Source organism: Triticum dicoccoides, chromosome 5B (genome assembly GCF_002162155.2).
Source record: "Triticum dicoccoides isolate Atlit2015 ecotype Zavitan chromosome 5B, WEW_v2.0, whole genome shotgun sequence".
Lineage (NCBI taxonomy): Eukaryota > Viridiplantae > Streptophyta > Magnoliopsida > Poales > Poaceae > Triticum > Triticum dicoccoides.
In genome coordinates this window covers 100,442,643-100,451,406 of record NC_041389.1, presented here as the reverse complement: position 1 = coordinate 100,451,406, position 8,764 = coordinate 100,442,643, and the positions used below count along the sequence as shown (strand labels likewise).

General features: G+C 43.2%; 1 protein-coding gene across 1 annotated transcript; it reads right to left on the bottom strand.

Annotated features, from left to right (window-relative positions):
• Nucleotides 1-5,708: 5,708 nt before the first annotated feature.
• Nucleotides 5,709-8,564, bottom strand: LOC119307599 (cytoplasmic tRNA 2-thiolation protein 2-like). The gene is made up of 8 exons (XM_037583674.1): nucleotides 8,228-8,564; nucleotides 7,769-8,117; nucleotides 7,551-7,637; nucleotides 7,337-7,458; nucleotides 7,181-7,259; nucleotides 6,615-7,009; nucleotides 6,283-6,363; nucleotides 5,709-6,163 (listed from the first exon to the last, which is right to left on the bottom strand). Exons 1-7 carry the CDS (start codon nucleotides 8,533-8,535, stop codon nucleotides 6,315-6,317), a joined length of 1,389 nt encoding a protein of 462 aa, XP_037439571.1. The 5' UTR covers nucleotides 8,536-8,564; the 3' UTR covers nucleotides 5,709-6,163; nucleotides 6,283-6,314.
• Between the last annotated feature and the right edge of the window lie 200 nt (nucleotides 8,565-8,764).

The following is an 8,764-nucleotide window of genomic DNA, read 5'->3' as shown; positions in this document are numbered from 1 at the left end:
TTCAGGGCACTAGATGCACTTATAGTTAGTAGCATGGTATCATCACAAACATAGTAGAACTTCTCTCCATAAATACTTCACATTTTTTCCAAGGAATGTTTTGTAACTCCCTGTAAATCCATCAATATTTATCCACTTGCATCATCTATTTTCTTTTTGGAACAACAATCTAGATTTAAAGAATAAATAGATACATTAACATAGATAAAACAAACTGGACCAAAGGCAAATAAAGAGAAAGCTGATAAAGCCTAATGTTATATAAAGGTCTGTTTTAGTGTATCTGTAACACTAGCTTTCGCCTATGTGTGTTTGTTTGATGATAAAAATTACAAAAGAACAAACTTGCCAACTTCGATTGACCTCAAAGGTGTTGAGGTGCTACATTAACCACCCACGCTAAGGGATGTGAACGTATGATCATTAAACATAATGCGACCGACACACTCTTTGAAAAGATATCTAAGCCCCTGGTTAGGTCTAACCGAGTGATCTATAGATACACAGTCCCAAGAAATGGAATATATGGAGGTGAGCCCCTCCTCCCCCCTTCCTCCCCCGAATCAAAAAGGGGAAAGGTGTTGGCGCCATTTATGTTCCTGGAGTTTTGGGTTATTTGAATCAGAGGAAAATCACACTATAAAGAGGGTTGAGGTGGTGTTGAAGTTGGTGGATCATGAAAAACATACACATGTAGCCACCATGAAAATACAAGCACTAAGCCTACACAAAGAAAACCCTAATTTTCCCTCTGTGCAGCTCTCTAGACAGGTGGGAGGCAAAGACCAGAACTCCAGGTTTGATTTCGAGATCTTGGTTTCGCTATTGTATGCCTCAGAGTTGAAACCTCGACCTCTAGATTTTATCTTCGGGTTTGGGTGTTTCACCTCCGGTCACCCCAAATCTCCATGTTGTGAATGTTGAAAATCCAGGTTTGGTTGTTTCAGTGCATAACAGTTGGAAATGGTGGCGGAGCGATAAAAACCACTCCTTCTTCTACCTCCAGATCTGGTTTCTGGATATGAGCTGCATCCCATTGTTGATCTTTAAAAAGCTTGCTTCCTCCCTTTCCCGCCAACCAAACTTGCACAAACTTTAGGAAATCAAAGGAGGTCTACTATATCCACTATTTGTCTCGAGCCAAAATCGTGATCTCCTACTTGCGCTTCACCGAATGTGTTACTTGGAGTTGTGGGGACTCCTAGGTGGTAGGAGTCCATTCCGGAACTTCCAACGTTATGAAAGGCTATGGGAAGCGTTTGTGAAGGTTTGGTGGTCACTTCAAAGTCAAACACTAGGGATTGAGCTCCTACTTGGTGTGGCATTTTCAAGGAGAAGTTGTTACTTGTGATTGTTTACCTTGATGTTTATCATGCTTAGTATCAGAAGAATCTATTTATACACAAAACCTAAAAAGTTACTCCCTCTGATCCCATAATGTAAGAGGATTTGGACGGAGGGAGTAAACATTTGTAGCCACCTACCCCGCCTGCTTGCTCCCCCGGTTCTAGTTGACTATCTTGATTCTTCACTCACCCGCAAATAAAAATCTTGATTCTTCACTCCTCTTAATACAGATCGTTGAACTACTGCTTTATCGTTGCCCTTTTACGAAAGAAATGCGAGAGCATAAAAGGATGAGCTTGGACAAATGCTACCAAAACAAGCTCAACATAAGTGATCCCACCAACGCGGCCATGACCATCCGCCAAATCAAGCCTTTGGTTCTTGTACGGGATCAAAATACAACAGGCTCCCTGGCATAATCCGTGATAATCACACCAGAACTACGATGAAGATGTGAGATCTTACTCAGTGTGAGATCACCTCCATCATCGTGACGTCATTGCCCATTAGCTTGTGCTTAGACATTACTAAATAGCATTTTGGTCCACGTATTGTCCAGTTGTGATTGCATTGGTACGTCTAATTTGGCAGAAAGGAGCAAGAAAAGGAAGGAATAATAAACGATTTGGTTAATAATGGGCATTCTCTATCCACACACTCAGTCTGACAAACAAAGCAGGCTTGATCCAAACTTTTCCACACAAGAAATTATATTAAGATGGTAGGGAAACCCTAGAACCTAATAAAGATCTCAAACAGGCAGGCTGCAGACTACACATTAAACAAATGGATGTGGATATATTGACAGTGTAATCTCAACCACCTCCCAGCATCATCTCCCCAGAAAATCCCTTAATCCAGCCAACAGAAAACGCTGCATTTCTTCTGCAGAATGTACCGAGGGACGAGACAAAACACCTGGCCTGGCCGCTAATCCTCGCGGGCCCAGGGCCCCAAATCCACCAGGGAAAACGTAGCCATATGCGAATTAGCAGACATAATACGGACACGCCATGGCATCTACTCAAGAATCATGCAGCTAATCTATAGCATCTTGTCAACGTAATGCTTCCAGTGCCTACTGACACATCCACAATGTACTCAACACTTAGACAGATCAAAATGACGGCAATATTTCCTTTACTCATAATGCCATGGAATTAAGTCTCTGGACATACGAATTTGAAAACTTAATCATATGATCCCTATGGAACTAATTCAAAATAAAGGTTATATTCAAAAATCATGAGTGATTTCAATGGATTTTTTTTCTCCTCCTTGCAAAACACCTCTACTGGAACACGTTTCAAGAAAAATTTTGTGCTACTCCGTCCCATAATGTAAGACGGTTTTGAAAGCTAACATAGTTTGCAAAAGCGTTTTACATTATGGGACGGAGGGAGTACTAACTAAAAATTTTATTGTACTAACTTACATAGATGCCTGCAATACCTACACAATATGTGTGTTTCTGGTCGAAAACTAGGACAAACTGTCGGCATCCAGAAGCGGGTTGCATAACCACATGTATATCTTGACAGCCACGACATATACAAATGACATAAACATATGTGTTGAGGGCTACGTGAACAAGAGCGCACGATTCAAGGGCCAATGTTTTGGAGCACCGCAACAGTGCCAGTCCTGCACGCATCGTCCGTCCCCATGCACATACCTAGATCCAGTTTAATTTGCTACCGTTTGCCACACATTTGAATATGTTTGCAAAGGGAAGACGCCAAGATTTGGCCTCAACTCACTAAGATCAAGGAGCGATGGACCACCACCTCAGTAGCTGCCCATGGATGATCCAGACAAAAGGTCGCGGCTGAAAACGATGGAGAGATGGATCATACATACATTCACATTCCAGTATGAAAACTCCAAGCTTCCAGATGCAGCTGCAAGAACACATTATTCATTCTTGTTTGAGCAGCAGCAGTGGCTAAAATGAGAGCTTGGCGGTGTCGATCTACCTACTGTGACCGACGGACGGACGGTCCTTGGCAGGCCGGCACGCTGCATTGAAGGCTGTACAAGCCCCGGCCTTTGCGTCCAACAACCTCTGCCATGGACAAGCGTTGTACACGGTACAGGCCCGTCCTTGCTGCCTTTGAGCCGAGGGTTTTTCTTGGACGCGCCATTATGGATTGCAAGCCGGCCAGCAGGTATGTGTCACAGATCAAACAAACCCAGGACACGTCGTATCAGGGTTTGCTTGCTGCAGGACCCTGCATGCATGCATGCATGCGTAAACCCAGCCTTGAATTCAGGTTCCCCAGTCCCACAGGAGAGAGAGAGAAGATAAGAAAGAGGCCAACTGTGAGTAGTAGTATTGCAGTACTCAAGAAATCGACGGGCTAATTAGTGTTGACATGGCTCTTGTTGATCTTTCAAATTAGTGGGCAAACCTACTGCCTGTCAGATGATAATTTAAGCAACTAGTAGCAAGTAAACTAGGGAGAGGGATGTGGGTTTTCTAGGTTGGTGCCCCCACTTTGATGAAGCAAAGGCTTGAGAAACTATACAGACGCTATCTACCATGCGACTTGAATATCTCTGCCCACTCAGCAATGTTTTTCTTTGACCAAATGCCTCAAGCGTTTCCACAAGGACGGTAAAGGAAAAAAAAACAGTGTGGCCTAGGTTTGGTCATGTCAATGTCACACACACAATTTCAATGAGAACAGAGGACTGTGCATGCCAATCACTAGGGGACACCAGGGCCCTTTGCTTGTGAGAGTGAAGTAAGCAAAAGTGTGTGCATTAGGGAGAAAATCTTGTCCACTAACTAGGCTCTACTAGAGTGTGCCAAACCTGGGGCATGCTAGTGGTAGCATTAGCTCTGCTTAGGCTTTTCGAGTCACCAAAACACAGGGGATGTTATTCTAGTAGTATGAGCTTATGATATGAACCTAAGCAGGAAACGAAACATACATTTGGTAGCCCTATTTACCTTTTTCATTTTAGGCCTATTTGAGGGGTCGGCCTTGCTGTCCAAACAACAAACAATGGCTTCTGAATCACCCAAGGAGAAAGCCTCTCCTGTTTCTAGTACACATGGTAGTACCATCGCATTGTCAATGGACAAGAATGCCTCAAAGGACAGTGATTGGATGGCTCAGGACAGATGTTGTGCCGTGCCACCACCCCACGCTACAAAGATTTCAAAGCATGCGTTCCAAAACATTTTGAGTGGCAACCAGAACTATTACCAACTAATGTTCAGTTTGCGGGTCCTGAATGCTATGCATTTTTTCAGAAAATGAAGGCAAAAGATTTGCCTCATTCATGGAAAAACACAGCTGTAGAGAAAAACAAATCATGGAAGATCTATGACGCCGTTTGGTAAGTAAGATCAAACCTATACGATTATCCTCTCACACTTCACTGGAATGAAATCATGTACTCTCTACGATCCGAATTAAATGACGCAGCCTCTATACAATGTCCGATCCGGATCGGAGGGAGTAACATAACTTCCGGTCCTTTGCGGAAATTTTCACTGGTTCCTGACTCAGTCAACATCCTGCCACCACTGCAAACATTTTGAAAATTAGACAGCAAGAGGGCATCAGCATCAATCAACATTCATAAGCCTTGCTGCAACCATAAAAATGAAAGGCGTGTAGGCCCTTGGGAACTTTAGGTGTGCACTTGTCTTGCCATCATCATCATCATCACTGATGAAAAGCCGGATAAATCCTTGCACGTAGGTTAGGATTACCAGGCAGGCTTTATGCCAACCCAATCAGGTTAAAGTGGCTAACCCAAAAGGTTAATCTTTTACAAAGTTTTAACCTAATGATAAGATAGCTTCCCAATGTTTGACTGGTAATAAGGGTTCAGCAGCACCAAGACCGAGCACATGCACATGCATGCAAGCATGGGATGCACCTTATTTTGTTTCATGATAGATTTATCTAATTTTTCTGAAAAGAGAATCTATTCTAATACACACACTTGTAGTGTGTATACTGGTAAGTAGAAGAGACAATGCGCCTAAGCGCAAAAGAAAATGACAGTCAAAGAACTGTAGAGAAGGACTTAACTGTCTGGGAAAGAAAATGTGTAGGAGTAACATGATAATGTAGTAGACATATGCTGATAAGATAGTTATACAGATCATAGTGCATGAGGGACCACTGTTTTGTAGTGGCCTTGCCATTTGTTTGCCGCAATTTCTAATATTGTTTGCGATAGGTGATGTGTATGCATGTTCGTCATTTTCAATTTGTAACAGACTGTGTATTCCTTCAATTTTACTACAAAATTATTAAGCCAATATGCAACATTTTAATGTAAATAGTTAATTCTGAGAGTATCCTATCAGAATGCATAAGAGTGACAAATGAAAGAAACAAATGCAACAGTGTAATAGATTATAATCAAGCGAGTACAAAAGTTTATACAGCACAATAGTTGTTGTAAACCCATTTTGTAAATTCATCTGATTACAATCTTGCAGGCAAATAGTTGGTACAGTAGGTGAGACCAATCAGAATACTGTAATCACATGGAAGTTGGGAGCCTGCAGCTACCCAAAGTCAGCTGTTTGAGATCAGTGCAAAACTGCTGGCAAGTGATGGTTTCCTTTATCACTACAAGTTTCAGACATGTTTTAACTTGAGGGAGGACTTACAGGTACACCAGAAAATTAAATAAAAAATATAATGGAGGGTAATTCTAAGAATATGGCAGAAGTCTGAATAAACCAGTGCCTTACTAGATGCGAACACTGTTATCCCAAGCAAGTTTGGTTTATGTCATGATTTGTGAGGCCCAACTAGGAAGGAATCTCTGCAGGCTTCTGGCACTACAAACAAAACAATCCAAGCATATGTGTCAGTATAAAACCAGTAACCGGATGTTAAAGTATGCAGAGTAAATTGTGACTGCAAAAAATTAAATCATCAGTCAAAGATTCTTTCTTACAGTAAGTTTGGGATTCACTCAATGAACAAGTGTCAGTTCCCATCATCATCGTCTTCAAGAAGATAGTCTTCTATTTGATCTCTGGAACAAAAGTTATCAATAGCTCACTGAATCAGGGCACTATCAAAATGAACAAGAAAATAATACACGGCCAAATCAATGGAGTAACTGCACATAGAGAAACAAGTGGGCACATTCAATTAAACATTATCCTAACAAAAAAGTTGTAACATCCAAAGGTTCAGTGTTTTGATTTGCTTAACTACTGATAACATGCACTATAGCTATAAAGACAATGAAGCAGCTAATTGGGATAAAGACATCAGCCTCACCTTAGCGAGCTATGGCTGGCAGATGCAGTATCTACTCTCTCAGTCCAGAACCTTGGTAGTAGTGAAAAGAAATGGTCATACAGGTCTCTACCTCCTGGTAGAATCTGGAAATGACAGCTTTGACAGCAATAAGCAGTATACAGATCAATTTTCTTCTGAGACGTGTGCCTTGTGCTTTCAACATTCTGGAGTTCTGATTCACTGAATGGACTTCGACATATCAGGCAGAGAACCTCAGAGAAAGCAGACTCATCGCTATCAACATCCTGGAACTTGGGACGCAGCCGCGACGGCAGGAAATCATGATAGCCATTTGCTGAGAACTTGTTAAAAGGGAATGGCTTAAGTTTTTGTGCAGTTCTTACAATAGTATGCTCACGAGAAGGATTCTCCTCCTGTCAATGGAAATTAATGACCTGTAAGATTACAACTTGCGCTTGCTGCAAGCAATTAATGAAAGCAATAACTGAACAAGAATATAATTAGATCTTCAGCTCAGTTTGGTGTCAGTGAACTCAACATTATATGTAAGTCCAGTGCGCCATGCAAGGAACAAACTTACTTACCCTTAGTCGTGCAACAAAAGATGCGACTAAGCCATTGATGCCACTGCAAGGCCTATCAAGAAGTTGCTGTGTCTTTAAACTAACCACATAACCAGTTAGAATAAATGGTATCAGGAATACAATTCAACAAAAGAAAAATGTGAATGCTTATCTTACCTATCAAATTCACAGAGCAGGCTAAGCTCTTGGGCCAGGCAATCACGAAGTGGAAGAACGACAGGCACTTCCCACCGTGTATCAACATATTGGATATCAGCTGGTAAGGAATAACCTTGGCCCTGGATATAATTAGCAATTCCTCTAAGTTTCTCATGTTCTCTTGAACTATCGACAGGCGAACAAATCATAAGCTCTAACATCCGCTATATACCTTTACTGTTGCAGATAGCACATGACATGCTATTGTAGAAGCACATGATCCCAGCATGATCTTTGTGTACCCATTTTCCAGTGCAATCTGAAGAACGTATCAAATGTAACGGTAAATCTGACTTTAATCACCGAATGGAAAGCACCACGCAACATCATGTAGATTAAATGACAATTTGCAATGGAAGCAGGCGCAATCACTGATTAAAAAAAAAGAACCTTCTGCAACGAAAGCATGCGCAAGCACTGAAGAAGATCCTCCCTCCCAGTATCATCAGTAATCATTCCAACTAGCTCCCTCAGCCTGCCTTCACCGTCTTTTGATTCCGGGGAGAACACGTCATCAAGAGAGGCAATGTGCATTGCGTTATCTCCCGGCAACAAACTCGACACAATTGACTTAATATCTTCAGTTGCCTGCTCAACTTCGCATTCGGGCTTCGACAACAAAACACTCTCGTCAACGAACGCCACCCCGACATTGAAGACCGGTAGGGCTTCCGAATTGCTGGCGTCCCAGCTTTCGATTGCCTTGGACCGCATCTCATGTATAAATTGCAGAGCAACCCTAGAGTACACGCCTCAGCAATTCATTTCAAGGGATCGTAACAATAAGTTTGCAAAATAAGCAACGTTGAGCAGTAAGGAATCACCAAGGAAAAGGTGGGGAAAGTGAACCTAGAGGCGGGGCCGCCGGAGAAGGCGACGAGGACGGAGTCGGTTGGCCGAACCATGGCGTTGCTTGTGACGGCGAGCTTGAACTTCCCGAACAGCTGGGCCCGCAAGCACTCTCCGCACAGACCGACGCCTCCGGCAACCACGACGACGGCGCCGCCGCCGCACTTGCCGCAGGAGGCGGCGGCACCGGATATGGAGAGACGGCCCAGAATCCCCTCCGGAGCATCCTCTACGGATGACGAGGTGGAGGAGGAGCAGCGGGCCCCGCAGCCGGCGCCGCCGCAGGAGGAGGACGAGGCGGCGGCCATGCTGGGATGGACAGGCGCGCAGGTCAGGGGTTTCGGATCTTTTTTTTCCTTCTCCTTTTTGGTTGGTGCATTATGTGGGCTCCGTTTTGGGCTTAGTTGGGCTGAATCTGCTACTCCCTCCGATCCAAAATTTAAAATAAAACCACGGACGTGAATTTTTGAGACATGATGGCACGCGATGCCGGTATCTCGCGCGTCCGCATGCGCGTCGCTATTGCTACTTAATATA

Coding starts and splice junctions, on each gene's coding strand:
- LOC119307599 (XM_037583674.1), bottom strand. CDS start 8,535: ATGGCCGCCGCCTCGTCCTCCTCCTGCGGCGGCGCCGGCTGCGGGGCC. Junction 8,118..8,227: donor TCCGGCGGCCCCGCCTCTAG/GTTCACTTTCCC, acceptor CGTGTACTCTAG/GGTTGCTCTGCAATTTATAC. Junction 7,459..7,550: donor TGCTATCTGCAACAGTAAAG/GTATATAGCGGA, acceptor AATTATATCCAG/GGCCAAGGTTATTCCTTACC.